The sequence below is a fragment of the Zootoca vivipara genome, chromosome 7 (genome assembly GCF_965207765.1).
Source record: "Zootoca vivipara chromosome 7, rZooViv2.hap1.1, whole genome shotgun sequence".
Classification (NCBI taxonomy): Eukaryota; Metazoa; Chordata; class Lepidosauria; order Squamata; family Lacertidae; genus Zootoca; species Zootoca vivipara.
This window is the reverse complement of record NC_142590.1, coordinates 44,782,023-44,807,594: the sequence shown is the minus strand read 5'-3', so window position 1 is coordinate 44,807,594 and position 25,572 is coordinate 44,782,023. Positions and strand designations below refer to the sequence as shown.

The 25,572-nt window shown below is 43.9% G+C and overlaps 2 protein-coding genes across 4 annotated transcripts; one reads left to right on the top strand and one right to left on the bottom strand.

Moving 5' to 3' along the window:
- Positions 1-389: 389 nt before the first annotated feature.
- Positions 390-15,366, bottom strand: LOC118088722 (uncharacterized). Of its 3 annotated transcripts, none has more exons than XM_035122713.3 (12): positions 15,136-15,366; positions 14,208-14,373; positions 13,149-13,182; positions 12,232-12,392; positions 11,460-11,541; positions 10,678-10,858; positions 10,077-10,144; positions 9,859-9,935; positions 8,387-8,487; positions 6,071-6,165; positions 5,142-5,273; positions 390-4,243 (listed from the first exon to the last, which is right to left on the bottom strand). In XM_035122713.3, exons 2-12 carry the CDS (start codon positions 14,271-14,273, stop codon positions 4,107-4,109), a joined length of 1,134 nt encoding a protein of 377 aa, XP_034978604.1. In that variant the 5' UTR covers positions 14,274-14,373; positions 15,136-15,366; the 3' UTR covers positions 390-4,106. The 3 variants fall into 3 exon arrangements, with proteins under 3 accessions (XP_034978604.1, XP_088529380.1, XP_034978602.1); XM_088673254.1 differs by having other exon boundaries at positions 15,085-15,237; XM_035122711.3 differs by having other exon boundaries at positions 15,003-15,145.
- MMACHC (metabolism of cobalamin associated C) lies at positions 14,432-25,572 on the top strand. Its single transcript, XM_035122715.3, has 4 exons — positions 14,432-15,544; positions 19,408-19,602; positions 21,671-21,823; positions 24,328-25,572. Exons 1-4 carry the CDS (start codon positions 15,461-15,463, stop codon positions 24,637-24,639), a joined length of 744 nt encoding a protein of 247 aa, XP_034978606.3. The 5' UTR covers positions 14,432-15,460; the 3' UTR covers positions 24,640-25,572.

Sequence of the window (25,572 nt, the reverse complement as noted above, 5' to 3'; positions counted from 1 at the left end):
TGAGTTTGTCCCTTTAGCAGCAATGAGCTTGTTTTGACATTGTTATAGGTCAGCAGCCCCAGGTGGCATCTTCTTGTGTTTCTCTCTTCATATTAACAGAGTACTGTAGTACAGGCAACAAAGAAGTTTGGGGCAGACAGCCCATAAGGAGCCATCTTTCCTAAAGTATATATGCCAGTGCTGCTTCCTCTATAACCAGAATGCGTCCTAATACATGTCAAGATAGTGGACTAAAGAGCTAATATTTTGTTCTACAATAAGTAGTAAAATTTAAATTTATGATATAATGTAAGTTCTACATGAGCACTATCCTATGGTTGTACAAGTATTCTCTACAATAGTTGATTACAATGCAAAGACAGACTAAAGCAGAACAGACCAAAAAGTAATTTGGTTACCACAATTTTTTATTCATTTCCATTTATAAAAAGTTTAAGTTCCAGCAAAACCCAGTGTTCCATCAGCTGAGCAGAGTCAAATTTGTTGGTGAATACACACGATTTGGTCCCACAAATACAGTCAGTTACAGTACATGCTTTGTGACAAACTGCTGTCTAGAGGTCATTAAAGACTTCTCAGCCTACATTTCTCCAGCCCTAAAAACAAACCAGTGTGTATGAGCAGCCCAGAACTAATAAGCTCTAGGAGCAATCACTGCTTGCCAGCACCCTTTGAACTATTATGGAGCATCTGTTGATTTAATCCCCTGTGGGCTAATTCCCCTCCCCTTGCCGTTAATCGTTTTTCCTTCTGAAGTGTTTTTACCCAGAAATTGGACATGCTGTCTACTGCATATGGCCCTTTGAGGGATTCCACTTAACACAGGCTTCCCTAGTTGGTTTTGTATTTTGGGGTGGGGGTAGTAGGAGACACACTTTACTTAATGTTCTAATGTGTTATACACACCACCTCCAGCTGCTACACTATATTGTCTGAATAAGATGGGGAACTTTATCAGTTGTAACAGGTTTGAGCTTTTAATTCAGGCATTGACAAGGAAGGAAGCAGCAGCCATTGATGCGATTCCAGATTAGTAAACTGGCACCCAGTCTTCTGAAAGTCCAGACCAGGTGTTTCAGAATAACTGTACAGGAAAGCTTTTAACACTTACTCATGCAGGTCTGTCATATAATTCCAGTTTTCACAAGAGTTACCAGGTCCAGACCTGAAGATCTTCTCCATAACTTTAAGAATTTTAGAATGTTGAGGTAGACGGGATCACCTTTGCTCAATACAGTGGGTGAATAGGCTGCTCTTTTCACTGGTATGTAGTACAACTTACTACCAAGGCAAGAAAACAGTCAACTGAGACAGTAGGGAAGCATGTGCCAACTGCTACACATTCTCATTATCCTAATTGTGCTGAAGAGCAGCAGGTAGCCCACAAGTAGTGAGTGATTCCCCACCAACAAAGCTATGGCAGAAGGTACCGTGTTTCCCCCTTTTTAATACGTAGTCATAAAGTAAGCCAGGGCAGCAATTTTAAGCATTTGCAAAAGATAAGACATACCCCGAAAATAAGACATAGTGTATCTCCATGCCTGCAGCAGCGCGGGCGGAGTGCTGAGCCAGCGGCCGGGCCTCTGTTGCTTTGCAAACACTGTGTGGGGTGGGAAGAAAGATCGGGTCTGTCAAGCCAAAAAAAGTTCCCCTCCCTTGCTTGATTGCCAGTAGCATTAATTCATGCTGCTCAGGGCATTTACTCTAAAGCCTCCCGGCGGCTGCTGCAGCACCGAGCGCTCGCAGCGCGCAGCAGCGCCAGGCAGAGCGCCGAGCCAGCAGTCGGGTCTCTGCTTGGACCGGCCGAGGAGGCCTACCAACCCGCAGCCCGGAGCGCGCGGCATCACCAGTAACAAGACGCGGCTGGCCAGGCGGCGCACACTCCCTTCCCCCCATGGAGCACACGAGCCACCAATAGCCACGTCGCCTTCAGCGTCCTCCACCCGCACCTGCTGTTCTGCCGCCTGGAGGAGACCTGCTGTTCCGCCGCCCGGAACCGGCTGCTGGAGCGCCCAGCAGCGCCGGAGCCAGCGGCCTCGCCTCCACCCGGCCGCCGCCGCCCCGCCGCCCGGAAACGGCTGCTGGAGCGTGCGGAGCGCCCAGCAGCCCCGGAGCTGAGCGCCAGAGCCAGCGGCCTCGCCTCCACCTGCCCGCCGCCGTCCCGCTGCCCGGAAACGGCTGCTGGAGCGTGCGGAGTGCCCAGGAGCCCCGGAGCTGAGCGCCAGAGCCAGCGGCCTCGCCTCCACCCGGCCGCCGCCGTCCCGCCGCCCGGAAACGGCTGCTGGAGCGCGCGGAGCTCCCAGCAGCCCCGGAGCTGAGCGCCAGAGCCAGCGGCCTCACCTCCACCCGGCCGCCGCCGTCCCGCCACCCGGAAATGGCTGCTGGAGCGCGCGGAGCGCCCAGCTGCTCAAAGCGCCCAGCAGCGCTCAGACAGCCCAGCAGCATGGCGCGCAGTGCCCAGCAGTGCCCCGAGCCAGCAGCCTGGCCCAGCCAAGAAGACCTTAAGGTGCTGTAAAAACCGTAATACCGTAAAAAAATAAGACATGCCACCAAAAATAAGCCACCCTGTGGTTTTTTGAGAAAAAAAGCAATAAGACGGTGTCTTAAAATGTGGGAAACACGGTATATTTTGTGCAGCAAATTAATGCAATGAAGCCCTATTTATTTTTAATGTGGAGGCTGCAAGTGTGAGGAGAGGAGTAATGGGAGCTGCTTAACATTTTCCTTGCATTAGTTGTTTCCACTAAGTATTGCCATCCACAGGTTTTCTGCATCTGGAGCTATGTATGTGTGTGTAGAATAGTTAGGGGGCATTTTTGAAACAAATAGTTGGCAGTCACATTGCCCAATACTCCTCTGCTCAAAATGGCAGCATTCCACAGCTGCCTTTCAAATAATAATAACAATAAACCCGGGTTTTACTATATGCATTTCCTATACGTCTTGGCTAGCAGGTGGTTGATGGATCTCAGTCTATGTGAGCTTCTAACTTAGTTTGAAAGCTTTTTTTTTAAGATCAGTTGTGTAATCTCGTTTCAATAAAGTTCTGAAAACTGAGAAGGCAACCAGGACTCTCTGGTTCTGCTCCTTATTCCAAGTTCTGCTCTAGTTCTGCTCCTTATTCCAAGAAAGGACCAGAGATATGAAGAATATTTAACTAATGCATTGAACTACATAATGCTTTGCCACCTGATCCAAAATTCAGAAACACTAATGCCACTATTACTCAGACCACTTTAGGTCACTGGAAATCATAGTTCACCAGCAGTTCAACCGGCAAGGGAAAAAAAAGTTAGCTGCACAAAGTATTTTCCAGATAAAAGAATGCTCCCCACAGGTTTCTTTCCCTTGGGTATCTCATCACACAGCCTATCCTAGTCAACTGCTAATGTGGCACATCAGTGACTTGCCAAAGGAGTTTAACATACTATAGGCTCCCTTCTTCAGTGGACTCTTTCCATCACTGCTGGTTTTGTCTCAGTGCTGAATCAGGAGCTATTGTGCTGGCACGCACCGTGACACAGATTAGCACAGGCTTCCTCAATCATGGCCCTCCAGATGTTTTGAGACTTACAATTCCCATCATCCCTGACCACTGGTCCTGCTAGCTAGGGATCATGGGCATTGTAGGCCAAAAACATATGGAGGGCTGAGGTTGAGGAAGCCTGGATTAACAGAATCTGGGTTAAAGTGGATTGCTTACCAGAATATTTTCTCTTACAGCTCAGCCTCAATATTTCATTTTAGTATTTAAACACTGAAAATTATGAGTGCTGAGAATAATCAGTTCCTTGAAGCTGGCAGACACGATCCATATCACACACACAGGGACCAGGAATTCAATTGTTCCTTTTCCAGAAAGGGAGACTGGGAAATCTCTGACCAGAACATATATATACACAACACACCCTTCTCAAATGATTTCAGCCCCCCGCATCATACTTGCATGTGCTAATATCACCAGGTTGAGGTTAATACTGTCATTCTACCTCAATGTTGCATCTGTACAAAAGGCAGCTGAGTGTGTGGGAGAACAGTACATATGTTTCTCTGCTCTTTAATTTGTTTTCTCATTAGAAAGAACGAGGCAATCCTTAGGTGAAGTTTTAAAGGTCACTCGAGTTGAGCTCAGGAGGAGTGTCAGTCAGGACACTGCTGAGGTCTTCTGTGTCCAGCGTGCCACTAGCTGCCCCTCCAGGGGTCTTCTTTTCCAGCTTCAAGCCTGGTATGGAAATCTTGTCATCTACAAGTACAATACAAAGTAATTAGCTGACTATTTTGTGGTTGTTGTTATAACGTTTTGCAAAAAGAAAAGAAAGAAAACTGGTAGACCACGTTTCTGAGCTACTATGCAGCAGCATCTTTTTATTTTTCCATACATTAACATTTTAATAAACAAAGTGTTGTCTTACAGGACCAACACGTGTACAGATGTTAAGTCTTGTATTCAGTCACCCACAAGCATCACCATTGAGCCAGCAGTCAGTATATCCATAAGCTGCCCTTTCGTATTTATTACAAGTAGTGTCAAACCCATTTGTCAAGAGCTTCAGAAGAGCCTTCAAGCACCCAACTATGGAGTGATTGGTTTCCCTTTACAAAACCCAAAGGATTATTTGGCTCATCCCCTAGGCATGAGCTCGGATGTGAAAAATATTTTGGCAAAAAAAGACTCTACAGAGGGAAACAGCTCTAGTAAACATCCTTGAAAACACTTTGAGGGCACCAGAACAGAACACAGAGGAAATGTAGCAGCTTCCTTCAGAAAGACTGAGTCACTAGGATTAGGGTAGAGAAAAAGCAAAGTGCAAAGAGGTTTAAAGAGAATCTGTGCACAAGAATCTTAAGCATCTTAATGAAATAGGGTAAGAATTCCCCCAACAAGAATGTTAATCCCTTTATTCTCAAAACTGAGAGTTCCTCTATGTGCTGCAATATGGGCTTTGATATTTCAGAAACAGAAGAAAAGTAAACACAGCAAGTAGTATTTTCAGTATCAATCCGTTCCTTTTCCAGGGTACTCTTGCAATGCTGCAATTCAGAATAAAAACTTTTAGAGATAAACCTCACAGCCCCAGAACAATCACTAGGTAATGGTTTCAGTAAATATTTCAGAGTGTGACAGTTACACCCAGGCTCACCAGCAAGTTGTGCAATCTCTGATTCACTAAAAAGTTCATCTGAGCTGACATCTGTGAGACTGAACTCAGAAGCTGAATCGTCACTGAGAAGGGATGACAAGGTAGCATCATGCAGCAAAACTCTCTTTTTTCCTAGGGGACAAAGTTCAAGGCAGATTAGAGAGACTAGCAGCTCACTTAAAATTCTGAGCTTTGTCTCAAAGCAATGTTTACAACTTAGTAAATAACTGAGCTTGCCCTTACTGTCCAAAGTCCCACAATACAAGACAAGACCATGTATGCAATGCAAGTATACTTTTTTTTTCTAATTAAGAACTTTATTATTTCCATTTAAAATATGGCTGGCACCTGGTCTATCCGTGGAAAGTGTCATGCATACATAGGGCAGGATCCACCTTACAAGTCCTGTCAGTGGAAGCCTGTGCAAGGGGGCTTATCTTTTCCCCAGCTCTCCTGAAATCGGTTTCAGCAGCGTTGGGAGAAGTCCCAGGTCAAAGCATGGGGGAAGGAGAGGGGGAATCATTCCACCTGGTAAGCTGACATAATGTGACACTGAATTCCTCCCAAAATTAGTAAAACTGAGAAAAATGAACTGCTTTTCTGACCACGTATATTTTTTTACAGGAGCAGAATATTTCACAGCTGAAGATGAGAGTCTAATGGGTTGTGCTGAAGCAACACTGGTACAATGAGGGCCATTTTACACAACGTTATATTTTCCTTCACAAAGTTAATATATCCATAGCAAAAAGCAAATACTCTTTCATGTATCTGAGTGCTTATTTTGCAACAAGACAAATGGATGTGCAGCAGCTGCCCAGTACACAAACTTGCAGTAAAACGAGCCCTCGTGCCATACTTCCCATGTGCACCCATTGTCCTAACCAGAGATGCTCTCAGTGCCGGGTGTTCTAAGAATAAGTACTTACTTAGACGGAGGTTTTTGTCTCTTAGTGGACTAGCGCAGTGTTCATCCTCCAAGTGCAGACCTTTCACCTGTTCTTTTAGGTCAGTAATTGTAGTTCTGGTTAAAACAAATGCAAAAGCCCACAAAAATTATTAGCGCAGACAGAAAAAACATATTTATAAGAGATGAGGTACTCTTGCACCTCATAAATCTGAGCGACACAGTCAAGTAAGCTGGTAACAGCTCTGCGCAATTCACTTAATGTCCAGAAGTACCCGTAGGCAGTGAAATAATCAAGCCTTCAGCTTGATGAGCTAATGAAAAGCAAGCCATGACTGACTTCTGTGACACAGAAGCTGAGTTTATTTCAATGATAGATTCAATGGCTTCTCTGGCGTTGCTTACTTAGAATCATTCATAGGTTTTGGAGGAACACAGGGAAATAAGAGGAACCAGAGAGAAAAGAGTTTGATCCTCTGAACTCAAACCACTATAATGTGACTCTGAATCTGGGTGATAATTGCTGGAGAATGTTCCTTCATTCCCATGAGATGAATGCTAGGAAATGGACATGTACTGTGCCACTCAGTACATCCCCTCTTATAAGTTCCAAGCACACTGCAGTTCATGGATAATAAGATTATCAATGGGTACTAAGTCATGATGGCTATGTACTACCTCCAGTCCCAGATCACATGCAGGAAAGTGCTATTGAACGCATGTCCTATACTTGTGGATTTCCCATAGCCATCTAATTGATAAGGTTGCGGAAGAAATTCTATTCACTTTGCATTCAAAGGCAACCTTATCTAATTCACATTTCCCAAACAAATATGAGAACTGAAATCCAACCATCTTTCCCAATTTGTGCTTCTCCGATTTTTGCAATGCAGTTCCCCAGGCCAGTAATGTGTACAAAAATGCACATACTAAGGTAAAGTGTGCATACAAATGCATATGTTATGGAAAATAACATGCAAATATATATTATGCAACATTGCATATTGAATGTACATATTACTTAATAAATAAAATCACACTAACACTCTGATTAATTTTCATGGGTTTTTTTTGGGGGGGGGGTGGAGATGAAAACTGATGTAGAAATGTGAAGAATTGAACTTAAGTCTGGAAAAACAGGAAACTGAAATTGACATCTTTGTCCATCCCTACTGGTTGATCACTGCATAAACAGAATGCTGGACCAGTCAGACCTCTAGTCTGAACCAGCAGGGCCCTTAGGTTCTTACAATTCAAAGCAAAAGCTATAAAATGCAGCAATGCAAAAAAGCAAATACTTAATCTCAATGAAAGGGGACAGAAACAGGAAGTAGTGGACAGAGGTAGCTGATGTTTGAAGTGGCATGTTTGTGAACTCTCTAAACAGCACCAACTGTATCATCAAATTCACTGGGCTCGTTCCCAAGCTAACTTAAGGAAGTTCACAGAAGGAAAGTTTCCTGCCTTCTCCATCCACCTGTGCTCCCTGAAAAGTCAGTCTGGGAGGTCAGGAGCCCTCTTGAGCAATGTGGGATGGGTGAATCACCCCAAACCAGGATTGATCTCAATGGGCTCAATGTAAAGTTAATAGAAGGAACGCTTCCCTTTCTCTTTTCCCCAGCAGTCCCATTTCACATTGCTCATGAAGAACTGACCCTACACAGAAGTTGTTTGGGCCAGGGCTGGGGTGTCATGTGGCTGTGGGGAGAAGGGGATGGGAAACATCCAAACCATTGGTTGACTAGGGCAGCCTTCCTCAACCTGGTACCATCCTGTCTGGTCAGGAATTAGCCCAAAACCTCTGGAAGGCCCCATTTTGGGGAAGTCTGGTCTGGGAAGAAAGCAAACTGCTAGCTTTGCGCAGCACCTTCAAAGATTCCTGTCTCATCATTGCCTTTTTGGAGGCTAATGCTATGAATAGGAGGCCCTCTGGTGGACAATTGTTTACAACCATCTACAACAGGGGTCAGCAAACTTTTTCAGCAGGGGGCCGGTCCACTGTCCCTCAGACCTTGTGGGGGGCCGGACTATATTTTGAAAAATATATATATGAATTCCTATGCCCCACAAATAACCCAGAGATGCATTTTAAATAAAAGAACACATTCTACTCATGTAAAAGCATGCTGATTCCCGGACTGTCCGCGGGCCGGATTTGGAAGGCGATTGGGCCGCATTTGGCCCCCGGGCCTTAGTTTTGGGACCCCTGATCTACAACACCATTTTTGAATGAGAGAAACAGTGGTAATAATTTAGCAACCATGCACGTCTCAATCCTGCATCGAACCACAGGCAGCTATCAAGTGAAGCACAAACAGCATAACATGTGTTTCCCTACTTGACATGACTAAGTTCCTTCTGAGTGCTCTGGGCCTCATTCCTAGCTTTGTCCAAATCCTTAGTCTGAGCTTTATGACTGTCCGTCAGATCTTCCAGCATCTGGGAATAAGAAGACAGATAACTATGGTTTTAACCTAGGCTTTTAGGGTTCATTTTGTTTTTAAAAGAAATCCCCCCCCCAAAAAAAAACATAGGCAGGGAGTGTTTTGGGTATTTGCTTGTTTTTAAGTTTTTAAGTATATCCATAGTTTCCCACTCATGTATTCTTCTGCAGAGATTAACATATACCCACAGACAGAAGCAGAATGCCAAACACACATGACCATATTCCTAATACCACTGCACTGGTTTTTCCAGGCTAGGGAAGCACAGCACAGTGGTATAATGGCCTTAAGAGGTGCCCACAAGTTTCCACAATGTTTGGAAGCAGCACTAAGTCATTAACTATGTTTAAGTAAATTAGGCTGTGCACAAGCTAAGCATCTGTGTATACAGCTGTAACCCTCCCACTTCACTCCTCCTTCCATGAACAAAACAAACAATGAAATCATTTTGCATTCAAACCAGCACTTCTGGTTTGTCTCCAAATAAAACCTCACAATTTGAAGCCAAGGTTAAATCATTACTTCCCAATACAGTAGTGGTTTGTTTGCTCTAAGCCCACACTCTATTTTAATAGTGGTGGCTACAGTTCAGGAATCTTTCCATAGCTTAAGAAACCATTATTAGGGAAGGAAGAGTATTTAAACAAGTGGCATCAAAGGTGAACGACTACTTCTTGAACTGAATATTTGCTAGAGAAGCGGGTGGGGCAAATCTTGGCCAACCAGGCTATTTTCCACCAACCATGCCCACCAGTCAATCTCCTGAAAAATCCAAGTGGCATCAGCTGATTGTCAGGTGGGCAGGGTTCAATTCTGCCTTGGCTGCACAAACAGGTACTTGCAGCCCTTTACTTCTCAGCTGATGAGCAAAGGTTAACTCCTCCTCATGTTGGCTGTATGAGCAGGCGCCACAGTCAAGCCAAGCCAAAAGGAAGGTGCTTTTTGTGAGCATTGAAAGAAAGGAAGAGAGTTTTCACAAGCCAAGGCAGAGAGCATGCGGGAAAAGGCCTTTGCTTGCAAAATGGCCCTTTCTTCATTTACTCCTGGACACAAGGATTTTTACAAGTGGGCAGGACACTCACCTGTCAATCATGTAACATGTCATGTAATTGATGGGTAGGTTGTTGACCTGCAAGGAGGTGCCAAATAAAGTAAAAAAAGGTTCCTCACCCTTGGGCTAGAGTCATTTAGCTTGCAGGTATAGTGTAATCTTGCTCTAATGTTTCAGTCATCTCTGTCTTGTCTGTCTAATATATTTTAGATATCTGGGGTAAGGACTGCATCCCCCCTTCATGTTCCATGCTGGGCTTAGGACTACTAGCACAAAGTGAATGGGTAGCAGCAGGGAACCTTCTTAACAACGTACCTGACAGTATCTTCTTTGAGTCTTCTTTATCTCATCAGTTGCAGACACTTGGTGGAACAGATCATCCTCTTGTTGATCTAAAGGGTGCAATAATGTCATTTTCTCAATTCTGCACATATTTCTCTCTTCCCAATGAGGCCCACAGGGCACATAGCCTTTATCCCAATAGTTATTACAGCAAAGAGGCCAGGGGAGCAGGAGCATCAAGTAGTACTTGCCTAGTTTGTGCTTCAGATGTTCCATCTCTCTTCTGATGCATTTATATTCTTGCCACAAGATTTTCTTACTAGAGTAAGAAGGAAATTAGGAACAGAATTAAGACAACAGGGATTCACTTTTCTGGATTTACTGTGAAGTCCATTCCAAATTCAGCTGTTTTAAAACATTAACAGTTTTGAAATTTATGGAATTGGCCCCATGCCATTCTATTCCCAGAGAAATGGTAAGATAGAGCTCAAGCTTGCATTGTTGGCTTTCTACAGGCTAGAAATCAGTGAAAAAAATATTGCTAACCTACAGGGGTCCACTCAGGTAACACAATTCACTACAAGCAAGTGGTTATTAGGACAGCAACTGTTATTCTTCCCAGCACAGCAGCAACCCCATTCAAGAAAACTTGGCAGAGGGCACAGTTCATTCAAGTCTTTGAAGACATTTTCAAATTGCAAATGACATGCCAATTTTCTTCCAGCAAATAATGATCTGCAGTTGACACTTGGAAAAGTACTGTTCTTTGTCCATCACCACACTATCCCACTCATCTCGAACATCCCTGTACATAAAGCAGAGTTACTTTCACTAGAAAGCTCAATTGCTTACCTCTCCCGCATATCTTGCATGATGCCAGGGTTGGAAAAAGGATCAGGAGTACAGTCACCATCTGACTTCTGAAACACTTGCTGCCGAAGGCTACGGAACTCAGTCTTCAGCCCTTCCATCCTGACTCCCAGCACTGAGTCTAAGCTGCCATGAGAACTGTGCTGCAGTCGATCCACCTCCTCTGCAACATGAAGTAGGACAGGACGAAATTAGCCAACAGTATTCCCCTTGGCTGTTGTGGAGATACTGTGACACTGATGCCCATTCACCATTGGTGCACGGCAGTCTGTTAACCACATTCAACAGAGGTTTGCCCCCATCAGAATACCATGGGTGGTAATTATTATCACTCACTAAAATCTGCTGGAGGGGCTCTCCTTCATGTCTCAGTGATGAATTATGTTAGGCTGGACTGCAGCACAAACCCTCTCTGCAGTTGCACTAGCTATGGGGAACTTTTTTTATGTCCACCCTGCTCCATCCCATCAGCTTCTAAAGATGACTCTTTTGGGAGTTGTTGATGTTTGAAACCTCCTGAACTGAGGTAATTTCTGTGCATGCACGCTCTCTCCCATATTGTGCTTTTACCTTGTATATTTCTCAAACTGTAATTGTAAGCTGCTTTGAACATTTTAATACAAAAAGGAAAAATACACGTTTTAAGTAAAATAAATAAAACTTGTGCTCTTTTAGGTTTAGAGGTGAAACTTGTTTCAACAGATCAGCACGGGAGAAAGGGCAGTCTTGCAGAGGCAATGCCAAACTTGACTAATCTCTCATACCCTCTAGGTGACTGATACTCCGCTGCTGCAGTTCCTTCTCCTGTTTCAGCCGATGTACTGCCTGGGTGAGGGACTCTATGACCTAAGAGGAAGAAAGGAGGACCAGAGTCATGGGATCAGAAATACCATTGAAGCAAGGAGCCCTCAAAACCTTAGGTTGGAACATAATACAGTGCTACCTCTGGTTACAAAGTTAATTCGTTCCGGAGGTCCGTTCTTAAGCCGAAACCGTTCTTAGCATGAGACGTGCTTTCACTAATGGGGCCTCCTGCTGCTGCCGGCGTGCGACTTCCGCTCGCATCCCGGGGCAAAGTTTGCAACTAGGGGCATCTACTTCTGGGTTAGCGGAGCTCATTACCCGAAGCATTCATAAGGAGGGCGGTATGTAACCTGAGGTTCCACTGTATACTAGAAAAACTAATCCTAACCAAATTGTTGGTTTGAGAATATGTATTATTTCTTGTTAAATGATTTAAATCTCACATTTCCTCCAAGGAGCAGAGGTTGGAATTCCCCACTATTCTAACTTCACAACAAACCTGTGATGCAGACTAAATTGAGGCACAATGGCTGGCCAAGGTCACACAGTAAGTTTTATGGCCAAACAGTAATTTACAACCCAGATCTGTCTGCTTTAAGTTCAACTATCTACTGTATGGCACTATCTTCTCATGTGCATGTGGTTTTTCTGGTGTGTGCATCCAGATGTATTAATGAAGGTTTTCTCCACACCATAGCATATTAGCTTCTGCATCTTTGCAGCTTCACTTACCTGGGCTTGGGAATGCAATTGCTTGCTGATGGCAGAAAGCTCATCAGCAGCCATTCTACAGCATGAGTGAGCTCCACATGTGAAATGCAGGGGCGATGGTCCAGTCTGTGGCTCAGTCGGAACAGCACTCTCAGTATTTATTCTGTCTAGCAAGAGATCAGCTGTTGGGATGGAAAGGAACAAACCTGACTGGTTCACCTAGTATGGAAACTGACAAAAGTATCTACCTACATTGCTTCCTCTCTAAATCACCTCCATTGCACCATTCAGCCTACTCCGCTGTGCTATTTCTTGTCCATGTGTGGTCTTGGAAATTTAGCCCCTGGTATGGAATTCTTTCCTTTTAAGTATTCAGCTTGCTACTTCTTTCTCTCACTTTTAAGAAATTAAAATATTCTCTCGGGAGGCTATTGGATTCCAACCCTCTCCCTACTCATAAATTAATTATTGTAGGCTTTTAACTTTCCCCCTTTTATACTACCTCCCAGTGATTTGGGCAGGAATTTGTTATACTTTCCTGCTTTATGCATATTAGGCACTTTTATAAATAGCAACCAATGGTGTAGAAGTGAGTTTACTATCATTTTTTTAAAGCAAAGTCAGAGTTGGAAAAGGGAAAAAACAGAGGTGGCGGTGGATGTGTAGGTTCAAAGAATCACCTTGGTGGACCAGACCCAGCTCTATCTAGCCTTTCATTCAGTTTGCAGGAGCAGCCAATTAGTTAGATGCCTCTAGGTGCTTATAAGCAATACATGAAGGCAATTGCCTTCTCTCACTGTTTACTCCCAGGATTTATATACACTAGAATCAGTAAAGTCTCTATAATCTCAAAAATTCAGAAATTCAAAGTATTAAAGAGATGTTTTTTTCTGCAAAAGGTGCTTTAGAATTATACAAGGCAGGCCAATCATTCTTACCTTTGGAAGAGATGCTGGCAGTGTTCAGACGTTGCTGGAACAAAAACAGAAGATGGGACAGAAAGTTATAACACTGTTTTGAATAAACAGTGGAAAGATTAACACTTGAATGTATGAATGCACATTGCTTCCACCGAGGGATGCTACATGAAATTTAAGTTAGAAAGTACTGCATAAACACTTGGAGAGGAACTGGCAAGACAAAATGTTCTCATTCATCATTATAGTGCCTTCAATGGACATATGACAGTAAAATACACAGGGCACAGTACTGTAAATCTGCAATGTCTTTTGCTAACTTGGCCAAAGATCAAAGAAGCATTCCTATACCTTTATTTATAAGATTTCAAAGCTGCTTTTAAGCTGCCATACCCAAACTGGTGTACAAAATAGTCAAGGCATCCTTAAATCACAGGCTAAAAATAGCAAAACTACAATAGCAATACAAGCCCAGAACTAAACAGTTTAACAGCAAGAACCCAGGTACTAAGGATCATTTCTAAAAGCAGAACAAAATTTTTAAAAACTCACAAAAATGGGTTTACCTGTATCCAGAATGTCATGGAACAGAGTCAAATGAACAACTCTTAGAAGTTAGCTCCAAAGCTCAGAAAAACCCTGCTTTTCTCATCTAGCCTCCCTGCATGATAGAATTTGAAGCACGGCTTCACTGGTATACTTTACAATTAATCTTTAAATCAGTAAAGTTCACGGGGAAAGAGGCTTCTAGACAGTTGTAGATTAAAATTTGTGTATTGAACTGGACCCAGAACTGCACTTGCAGCCAATATAGATACCACATGAATTACAAATTGGAGAGTAGAATTCTGCAGCAGTTCAAGTTTCTGAACCATTTTCATGGGTAGCCCCACACACAGCCCCACACTCAGCATATTTTATTAATGACTAGTTCTTGGAAACTATCATCAACACGTTTCCCCCTTACAGAACACAGCTTTGGTGTGATCACCTTTTAAATATTTAGCAGCATACACATCCCCTGTTCAAATACACTAGACACTTTTCTTCAACCAGTATGTTGCTCCAAACAAAACTTGCCTTAATTTTTGCCATGTTGCTGTCTGCTGCAGTCAAGAGAGAGCTGAGCTGTGTGTCCCAATCCATGCTGTTAGCAAAAAGGTGTTTTAAAAACTCACTGGCTGCCCAACTGTAACCTGGGAAGAGTCCTTGGCTAGAAAGAAATCCCAGCAGGAGAGGAGAGCGCCTGCAAAAGCAGCAGGAGACGGTTTATTTTTCTCCCGTGTGCAACGCTGAATCTCATCATAGCAAAGGAGGGGTGGGGTGGGGAAGGTACAGACTTGGAAATCCAGACACTTTTGCAGAAAGACTGACTAACAAGTTTCCTTCACATTACACACAAAAATGCAGCATCAGACACCCATCATCTCTGGGGCAGATTCACAAGCACCTTTTAGCTACTGCGCCAACAGTTTAAAGAGCACAGCTCTAAAGCACAACGCTCCGGGAGGCCCATAAACTCTTTCAACTACAGACCACGGCTCTCTAGGGGTTAGAGATAACCAAGCAGTTCTTCTGCAGAGGGGAAATGGAAGCGGAGGCCCCCTCTTTTTACAAGAGCAACACTCTTCCCACCCCTGTCCCTAGAGACTGCGGCCAAGAGCAGCTCCTCCTGGGAGGTCGCTTCCTGGTGTCCAGGACACGTTCTCGAGCGCTGGGCGAGAGGGGCTCCTTCGGCCGGTCCCACAAGGGAGCGTGGAACACCCTGCCCGCCTCAACCCAGCCACGGCCGATGGGGGCTCCAGTCTGGAGGGCTGGCTCAGGAACCACGTCAGCCTCCCCGCTATGAGGACACCCAAGCCAGGCCCCACTCACTGGCTGCCCCGACTGCAGGGCGCCGACCAAACGGAGGCCAAGGGAATCGAGAGTCGGGGCCGAAAAGCCGCGCTGGCCTTGCCTGGACCCGCAGCCAAACCCCTCTCCTAAGGCAAAGGATTCGAACACGCACGTCGGAAACCGCTAAAAACCCCGAGGCAGGTTCCGCCTTCCGCTCCGCCGCGGAGGTTTCTGGAGAGGAAAGTCCGTAAGGCCCGGCGGCTATTGTGAGGGGGGGAAGTCACCGGGACTGCATTTCCCGAAAGGCTCTTCGCGCCCCAAAGCGGGGGGTGTCGGGAAAAAGCGTCCCTGTTCCTTATTGGGAGAGGCGCGCGGCCCGTCGCCGCGGCAGCGAAACGCGCTGCCAACGGGAGGGAGGGAGGACTGTCCGGCGCGTGGTGTGGGTCCTCCTTACCTCATGGAAAACTACATTTCCCACAGTGCTCCGCGCTTATGCTATGATGGAGCTACGCATGGTTGAGCTGGAGAAAAGGATCCGAGATCACTTGGAGAAGCTGGGCTTTGAAATCCACCCGCTTAAGGTATTGCAGGAGAGGGGTGCAGAGTTGGGGAAAGCGAGTCGAAGCGAGGAGGGGGAAATCATCGGTTTCTTAATTGCATGTGCTTATTCAGACATATGGTTGGCATGCTGGTAGGGCAGAGCGGCGTTGCATAAGTGTTAACACTGACCCCTGTACACCCAGAATGAATATAGGTGCATGTGTGGAATGTTCTTAAAATAAATATGTGGGCTGCATTTTTCATTTTTATTGCATAATCTGTTATATTTACAACATGGACACCTGAAAGGCTACAAGTAAGCTTGTTAGTGTTGTTTGTGAGCGAACATTATAGGCTGAAAGCCATTAACAATCTCAGACATCAGGCACCATCTGATATACTATGGCATCTTTTTATGAAAAAAACCCTGTTTCTCTGGTTATGTGCCAAATCATTTTTTTACACATTGTTTCCAGAAGTGTTCCATTTCTTTTACTACCCTGTGGGTTGCATTCCAGGATACCATTTTATATTTACCCCTAAGTTTAAAGAATAATTGTATTTCTGAAATCCAGGTACTGTACGTAATATATCAGAGTAGATACAAATGAGATTAGATACAAAGGAGGAATAAAGCACAATAAGGTAGAAAGTGGGGTATAACTGGGAAAGTGGCCAACAGTAGCTGGTTATAAAGATGAATGTCAAGTTCCGTTGTCTAGGAAGTTAAAGATTGACATTGAATAGATTCAACTAGTGTGAAGTTGAGGCATATCCTACCTGTGAGTTAAATATTAATCGCTGGAGAGGAAGAAGAAAAAGGAAATTTTCTCTTTTAGGCCCATCAAATCCTGACATTCCTGCAAAAACGTATTCCTGGTTTTCTGTTGTTTAACTATACTCAGTGCCAGCTGTCCTCAAACATATGGTAACTCTTGCATGAGACAGAGAAGTCACATGACTGAAATGAGTACATTGTAATTTGCCAAAGAGGCAATCAATGCTAGAGGCTATAAAACAAATCTCCATTTGGCTTGCTAATTAATAAGGCCTAGAGGCTCTAGAGAAGAAATTAAATCCATCAGTATGACAGTGTGTTCTCATAGGAGGCACAAATGCTAATAAACTCACTGGACAGCACAGTGTGATGGGAAACAGGAGGTGCGGGTTCAAGACCTACCATGGCACTGTTCCTCATAAGGCTTGGTTTCCAGACCCTTGATCATCTGGATTTCTCTTCTCTTGATCTGGACGCTATAATCCTGTTGATGCAGCCTAGAACAGCATTAGCTTTTTTTGCTGCTGCATCACACTGTTGACTGATGTTAAGCTTGTGGTCTACTAAGACCCCTAGATCCTTTTCACATGTACTGCTGAAAAGTCTGGTGTCCCCCATATATATTTGTGCAGCTGGTTCTTCCTGCTTAAGTGTAGAGCCTTACATTTGTCCCTATTGCAATTCATTTCGTTAGTTATGTCCCAATTTTGTTAAGGTCATCTTGAATCCTGATTCTGTCTTCTGTGGCATTGGCTATCTCTCCCAGTTTGGTGTTATCTGCACATTTGATAAGCATCCCCTCAATTACTTCATCCAAGTTGTTTATAAAGATGTTGAATGACAATGGGCCCAGGACAGAACCCTGCAGCACGTCACTTCTATCCAAGATGATGAGGAACCATGGGTTCAATTAGTCAAGCAGCTACACCATCAACTATTGGAAGTGACCCTAGCTGAGTGAAAGGTGAAAAATACTTAGGGAGAGGGACTGTAGAGATAGGTCTATGACAGATGTAGGAAGGACTCGTGGCCACCCATACTTTGGGTGTTGACATCGTTCTTTAGACATAATCAGAGCAGGTTTATGGTGAAATGCACTTGGAGGCAGTAATGCTTCTGAATATTTGTTGCTGGAAACCACAGGAGGGGAGAATGCTATTGTGCTTGAATCCTGCTTGCTGACTTCCCACAAACATCTGGTTGGCCTCTATGAGAACAGGATGTTGGACTAAATGGGCAATTGACCTTATCTTGTAGGCTCTTATGGATAAAATTGCCACGTGAACAGTTAGTTGTTGCTGGTGTTATTAAATGTATTACCCAACCTTCACCAGCAGGTCCCAGCGTAGGTTATAACTATTTAAAATTAAACATACTGAAAACAGATTACAACCACAGGAATAGGGTGGCTTCTGAAACCTATATCTCAAGTGTCAAAGATCAAGATCAAGAGTTGCGTTGATCCCTCAGTTCTAAGTATTTGTTTATTTTTCAGCAACATTTATATGCTGCTTGCAGTAAAACCTCTAAACAGCTTAAGCAGCTTACAAGAAATGTTAACATTATCAATAAAAACAGTTAAATATAGTTAATATTAACAGTAAAAAGATTAAACACATCGATACCTACTGGTGCCTATCTGGATAGGCTTGCCTAAAGAAAAATGCTTTAGTGGATGGCAAAAAGCGTGGGCACAAATGGGGTAAAATTATTCCGCAAATAAACCAGTCTCCAGCTGTTAAGGACTTTATATAACAATAGTAACACCTTGAAGTTGGCCTAGTAATAAATGGGCAATCAGTGCAAATCTCTGGGCTGCAGTGTTTTATGCTAACAGCACCTCACTCTTATGAGCAACCATGCTACAGCATTCTACACCAACTGGAATTCTGGGTCATGCACAAGGGTAACCCCACATAGCATGCATTGCAGTAATCTAATATTGAAGTCACCAGTACCTGAACTACCATGGTCAAGCTCCCCCAGTCAAGAAATGGTCATAGCTGTTGAACCAGGCACAGTTAATTAAAGGCACTTCATGCCACTCAGGCTACCTGGGCCTTCAGTAACAAAGCTGGATTCAGAAGCACACACCCACACACCCCAGCCTGCACACCTGCTCCTTCAGAAGGGAGTGCAACCCTGTCCAGACCTGGCAATTTACCAATTTGTCAGACTTCCTCACAGTGCCTCCGTCTTTCCAGGATTCAAGCTCAGCTTTTTTTTCTCATCCATCCCACCACTGCATCTAGGCAAGTACAAGCTCTATCATTCATTTTGCTCTTACTTATTTCCGGGTAGTACTTCCAAAACCCTTTTTGTGGTCTCCTGCTGCTCATGACCCCTGCTGCTTGTTCTGCCTTCTAGTTGCTGATCTTTGGGCATGAATCACATGGTTAAACTGCAGGCCCTAGGCTTCTTGTTTGCTGCTGCTCACAACCCTTGTGACATCATAAGGAGCAATGATGCTGTGTGATTTTAGCGTATGTCAGAGGTTGGACTGTGAACTCTAAATTAATTGAGCTCAGTTATTGTTGTCTAATTTCTCTACAGCAATTTGATGAACGGTAGAAATCAGAAATTAGCTGAAGTCTCTATTTTATTTTATAATAAATATATTTTATTGGTTTTGTAAGTAACAGTAGGGCCAAGCCTTGCCCATTGGTATCACATGACATCATATCACATTAGGTGCCAGGCAGGTAAAGCTGCAGTGCCAAATTGAAAAGGACAAATTGGAAGGACACTCTAAAGTGTGATCATTATTCTTCCTTTGCAACCACAGATTTAAGTTTGAAATACCTGCTTCTTGCATCCCCCAGCCTTTGGAAAAACAACAGCAAGTTCTCAATCCTTTGAAAATCTGAAACCTTGAGAAACGCAGTGAAGCACAATTATGCAACTATTAGTACTGTAATTTGTGTTGATTTCTGTGTGGTGATGTTGAGTTTCCTTGAAAGACACAGAGTTCCAGGTTGGGAGGTAAAGACATGTGAAGATTTGTTTGTTTGTTTGTTTGTTTGCTTGCTTCTAAAACCTGTATCTTAAAACCCACATTGCTCAGAGTGTACTCCCATCAGTTTCCAGAATCCAGGCTAACTGTAATTTATTTTCTCTGTTCTGAAGGTAGGGTGGTACAATGCGGTCCTTTCTCCAGCTTTTCACTTGCCGTACTTGGATGACACTCTGGCATTCGTGGTGCTCAGCACTCCTGCTATGTTTGACAAAGCCTTCAAACCTTTCTTGAGGAATGGGCCACTGAAAAAGATTCGTGACCCTGTGGACCAGTGCATTTCTCATCACCTCACATTGCTTAGGGAGGTAAGAGATTTTGATGCATACAGACAAGTCATGGAGAGAGTAGCTATATACACTTTCCTAAAGTAAGACCCATTGAACTCATTGGGGCTTACTTCTAAGTAGGCATGTCTAGAAATGTACTGCCAGTTCCCTATACCTTGGGAAAAGACAAAATATTTGGGTGGTCATCCTTGTTCCTTTTTAACCAAACAATAAATACAGTCATACCTCGGGTTACAGCCGCCTTAGGTTGCGTCTTTTCCGGTTGCGCTCCGTGCCGAACCCAGAAGTACCGGAACGGGTTACTTCTGGGTTTCGGTGCATGCACAGAAGCGCTAAATCGCAACCTGTGCATGTGCAGATGCGGATTTCGAACACTGCGGGTTGCGAACGTGCCTCCCACACGGATCACATTCGCAACCCGAGCGTCCACTGTACTGTAGAGTATATTCCATATTGTGTTTTGGGAATGGAGTGCGCGGGGGTGGGTAGAAGTTACTGCTTATATTTTTAACTGGGATTGGGGGACAGTGGCTAAAATTACACTGAAAGAGATGGTAGACTTTTGTACAGTACTATTATAGATTGTATATTTAACGCTGCACTGTATAAAAAATGAAACAACAAAACAAGCCCTGTATGCTGGGAGCTTTCTACTTATACAAGCATTGCAAAACTTAACACACCCACCCTCCTGCAATCTGAAGCAATTCAATCCAGAATTCTACCGTTGCCACCACCTTCTGCGTGGTGTGTAGAATGGTTTTTGGTAATCAATATTGGAAATAACTTGCAAAATAAGTGTCAGTCCTAGCAAGTATTGTTTGGAAAAATTGTTTTGTGGGTAAAGGGGTCACTGAGAACCTGCTTTAATATATTGCAATAATCCCACCTCACACTGGTCTAATTGAGCTAAGCTTTCCCTGGGATTTATATGGGGCGATTCTTTTCAAAATAAGCAAGCAGTAAATGATGTACCATTGTTATGATGGTGGCTTTGTGTCATATGACATGGTTTCCCTTTGTATGGCTTCAGTTCCCTGTCTGCAGAATAAAAATGCTGAGTGGTGACATTGCAGGGGCATTATAAGGAGACAGGTGTGCAAACACAATGCCATTCATTGTGATAATGTATTTGCACCTGGGCCCAGGAAACACTATTGAGTAGAGGCATGGCTATGCACAAAGGCAGCAATGGCTTCTGTGTCTCTAGCATGAGACGATCTAGCTTTGTTTTCTCTATTTCACCTCCCCTGCAGTCACCTGGAGTAGAGCTTCACTATACAGTGGTACCTCGTGTTACGGACGGGGTCCGTTCCAGAGTCCTGTCCGTAATGTGAAAAGCCCGCAACTCAAAGCGCCATGTCTGCGCAGGCGTGTGGCGCGATTTGGTGCTTCTGTGCATGTGTGAAGCGCGATTGGCGAAACCTGGAAGTAACCCATTCCAGTACTTCCGGGTTGCCGTGGGAGTACTGGAATGGACGTAACGCAACCGGAAGCGGATGTAACATGAGGTATGACTGTATTTGAATAAATGTTGTAAAGGCTTGAAGGTCATTGAGGAAACACTTGCATCTACCAGAGTGGTTTTTCTTGTTCTGCCACTTTGAATATTAATTCAAATCTTTATCAGCAATTTCATTTTATGTATGGAGGCTTTTTAAAAAGAAGCCATTGTGACAAGCCCAGGGAACTGGAAGAATTTGCTTTTGGGTTAAGAGCTGTTTGTAGACTATATTGGCGGTCATGCTTCACCTGTATGTGAGAAGATTTGTGAACTCCTTAATGGAACTGGGTGGAATAATTCTGGAAATCCTGAGAAAGAAGTCCCAGTATAGAACAGATATTCTAAGGCAGGAAATCCCAAGGTCAGCAAAGTGACACATGGCTCAGAGTTTCATAATACACAAGGCTGTAACTCCTTTATCAAGAGGTTGCATTGCTCGTTCAACAAGACTAGAGGCCCAGCTTGGAGCAGGGGACACAGTGAGGCTGGGGAATGTAGACTGACTTGCTACATCATCCCAAATTACCTGTAACCAATCATCTTCAAATGTGAGTTTGATCTAATAAAAACTCCTCTTTCCAGAGTCTTGCTGACCAGCAGGTAGACATCATGTATGACTATGACATCCTGCCCAACCGGAAGCCCAAGTTCCTGGCCCAGACAGCTGCACATATAGCTGGTGCTGCTTACTACTATCAGAGGAAAGATGTGCAACAAGATCCCTGGGGAGAGAAGGTGAGATTTAGATTGGAGCAGGAGAAGCAGCAGAGGGGTGCTTGTTTCTTGGAGAGCTGTTGATAAACTTTGACTTTCTCTGTTTCAGAAGATTTGGTGTGTTTTCTAAATGTTTTATTGGGCGACTTCTTTCTCTCTTTCTGTGATGTATGATGATCAGGAACGCACCCTCACCTTGCATTACACATTCTTCTCTTAGATAAATTATGAAATTAAGGGGCTTGTTTTACTTTATTATAGTGTTCATGTTATTTTTTTCATTATACTTTGTCAAGGACTTGGGTGGCAGAAGACATAAGAAGAGTCTTCTCTAGCATTGGTTGAAGCTACAGGAAGGCAGCCATTAGTGTGTCATGTTTTGCTAAGGTTTGAGATTTCAGCAACTGTTTCCTCCGTGGTTTGAAAACGTTCTCCCACATATTTAAGCTTCATAGCTGCGTTTTTTAAAAGTTGCTTTTAAAAGTAATTTTAGGGAAGCTGCCCAATGTTAGCTATTTTCAGAGTAGATCCACTGAAATGAATGTACATTACTAATTCAGGTCCATTAATTTCGGGGGGGGGGCTACTTTGAGTAGTAAATTATTCCCTGGCATTTCAGTGACAGTGTCAGTTGTCTGCAATAATTAGTGAGATGCCCTAAAGCAGGGCTGAGGAACCTATGACCCTTCAGATATTGCCAGTCTGCAACCAGTAATCGCTGCCCACCGGCTGTGATGGCTCAGGCTGGCCGGAATTGGAGTGGAACGACATCTGGAGGGCCACATGTTTTCTATCCTAAAGAATTTCCTACCAAGGATACTTTCCCCTTTCTAGTATTACAAAGCACTGTAGCAAAACATTTTGGAAGGGCTGTAGTTGGATGGTAAAGCACATGCTTTTTGTACAGAAAGTAAACAAAACAGTTCCTTCAGTGGGCTGCCTGCCAAGTAAACATGTGTGGGGCTGGGCAGCCTGTAAGTTAACAAGTCACTCTTTGTTTCCTTATCTAACTGGCTGTGCAATCAGGTGCCTAGAATGGAAACTAAGGCTGAAATCTTATGAGCTCAATGGGACTTCTGAGTAGACATGTATGGGATTGCACTTAGATGCTTTGTCACACACACACACACACACACACACACACACACTGGATGGTCATCTGTCATGGATGCTTTAGTTGAGATTCCTGCATTGCAGGGGGTTGAACCACATGACCCTCGGGGTCCCTTCCAACTCTACAGTTCTATGATTCTATGAAGATAGTATGTTGGTTGTGATGCTTTCACCTCTGGCTTACTCTTTTTGACATTATTTCAAAAACCTGCAAACCCCACTGGATGTTGTTGGCATCCATCTATCTTGCGAAACAATGGAGTGCGCCTCTGGGGCATAGCTGCCAAGTTACCCCTTTTTTAAAGGGATTTTCCCTTATGCTGAATAGGCTTCCTCGCGAGAAAAGGGAAAACTTGGCAGCTATGCTCTGGGGGTGAAGTCAAACTGCTGCATTAGCAGCACCAAAGTGACTTCCCTGGGGCACAAGCCTGGGCAGTGTATATGGAGGTCCTGGGCTGCCCAGACAACAAGACCTTCCTCTCAGCCCTGCTCATGTGCTCCAAAAGAAAGCAGAGCAATACATTTGGCACCAGCTTGGCTGCAGGAGTTCCCAGAAGCGCCTTGGAGACCCCACTCTGGATTTGTGTAGGGTTTACTCTTTAGCCTTTTCTTCTCCAAAAGGTATCCCACAAGGCAGCAAAGGTTTAGGACCAGAGTTTTCTTTCTCCTAGATAAACTACCTTTTCAGGTTGACAAGCCCCACCCTCTCCTCTACAGTACATGCAGAAACTGCCTTCTTGACCATTGGCCCCACTGTTGGCCTCATCCACTCAATCTGCTGGAGCCTGTCTTTGCATGCAAGGAAAGTCCCTAACTCACCAAGGTTTTGAGTCCTACCCACTACCTTCACCTGGTTTAGCCAGCCAGTTGAAGCCATTTTCCAGGGTGCGGGGAAAATATGTCTGTGCACCATGGGAATATGTGTTTCTCTCAAACCACTTCAAATTCCCTTCTAAATTTATCTCCAGCTTGGCTGAAGGTTGTGCCTCCATGATCAAAAGAGGAATGGAACCAGCCTAAATCCTATTAAGTGATGGAAACCTTACATCTCTCCCCCCACCATTATTTTATTTATTTGCTTTGCTGTTACACATTCCTCCACTAATACATAAACTACATATATAATACACAAGACCAACTACATAAACTCATGCAATCCAAACAAAACAAATACATCCTTTCATGTACTTCCCTTCCACTTCTTCCATGTTTTCTTATCTCTTTACCTCTTGCTATATAACTTACACTGCTGAACTACTCACATCCTGCTGGGTGCCAACCTTACATCTTGAAGAGAAGCTTTCTTAAATCTTTTGGTTATATTTGTCTTATTACAATACCTTTCCTTTTCCCCTGTGAGATGTAAAGATTGGCAGGCCTTTTAATTCACTCAGCCTTTTTTCTTTCTCCAGAAGATCTATGGCGTCTGCATCCACCCACGTTACGGAGGCTGGTTTGCTATCCGGGCTCTCCTGCTTTTTCCAGGTGTTAAGGTGCCTTCCTTGCTGCAGAAAACTCCTGTGGATTGTGTGGCAACAGAGGAAAAGAGAATAGAACTTCTGGAGAAGTTCAATTTCCACTGGCAGGACTGGAGCTATCGGGACATTACTGAAGTGAAGGAGAAGTACTCGGAGGAACAGAAAACGTACTTTGCAACTCCTCCAGCTGAACGGTTAAAATTGCTGACTCTGCAAGGAGGATTGCAAAGGAATGCAATACACTGAGTTGCTGCTCTCCTGGCCCAAGGGGGACTCATAGCCTATTCTACTGTGTCCACTTCCATGGGTGGTTTACTTGTGGACCCAAGCTGTGGTCCTGGACACACTTGCTAGGAAGTAAGACCCATTGAACACAGTGGAGCTTTGCTACAAGTAAATATGTCTAGGGTTGCACTGCAATACTAGTTACACTGAAAGCCTGTGAATCCAGGTGTAGGAACACTAGTCCCCCCCCCATTATTATTTTTTTAGAGGAATTAATTTTTAAAACATGCTGCTGTATTTAATTTGAGGGTATTTAAAAATGCTTTTTGTGTGTGAGAGACTGGTAGGTGGTGTAATTATTTTTCTTTGGTTATGAATTCAGGAGAGATATTTGTGTAAATGGCACTTTTGCTGTCCTGTGGGAGAGATGCCCCACGAAGCAGTTGTTTTTGAAGGATGTTGTTGTCTAGTCCTTATCATAGTGTAAAGTCATTTCAGATTCTCAATATTGCTTCTGAGGCTTTGAAATCATTTTGTTCCAGTGGTTTCTTTTTTTTTACTTTCCACTCCTGTTCAAAGGACTAGAGATGTTGTCTAACTCATGTAGTGAAGGGGAGGTGATAGTAAAACTGAAGGAAGCAAAACGGTCTGGCTCTTTCTGTTACGAGTCCTTTGTGGCATTCATGCTATGTTGCAAGGCTTTTGGGGGAAAGTACATAGCCTTGAATTGGAATATTAGACTAGGAATGCATGTGTCACCCAGTCCATTCCTGCCAGGACCTACAATATCTACTGTTGGCATAGGTAAAGTGCTAGGTATTTCTGTAAGGGTTATTGACAAGAACTTGCCTTGCTGTTCACATATTTTAAGAATTGGCAGACACTAATAATTCTTAACGTGCCTGACATTTTCAATACTCTCAGCAAAGATTAAAGACTGTATCCAATGCTGCA

Excerpts from the sequence above, each read along its gene's own strand:
- MMACHC (XM_035122715.3), top strand. The coding sequence starts at position 15,461 with ATGATGGAGCTACGCATGGTTGAGCTGGAGAAAAGGATCCGAGATCAC. Across the intron at positions 15,545-19,407 it reads TTGAAATCCACCCGCTTAAG|GTAGGGTGGTACAATGCGGT; the intron begins GTATTGCAGGAG and ends TCTGTTCTGAAG. Across the intron at positions 19,603-21,670 it reads ACCTCACATTGCTTAGGGAG|AGTCTTGCTGACCAGCAGGT; the intron begins GTAAGAGATTTT and ends TCCTCTTTCCAG.
- LOC118088722 (XM_035122713.3), bottom strand. The coding sequence starts at position 14,273 with ATGGATTGGGACACACAGCTCAGCTCTCTCTTGACTGCAGCAGACAGC. Across the intron at positions 10,145-10,677 it reads ATGCAAGATATGCGGGAGAG|TAAGAAAATCTTGTGGCAAG; the intron begins GTAAGCAATTGA and ends TTCTTACTCTAG. Across the intron at positions 6,166-8,386 it reads AAGGAACTTAGTCATGTCAA|AACTACAATTACTGACCTAA; the intron begins GTAGGGAAACAC and ends TGTTTTAACCAG.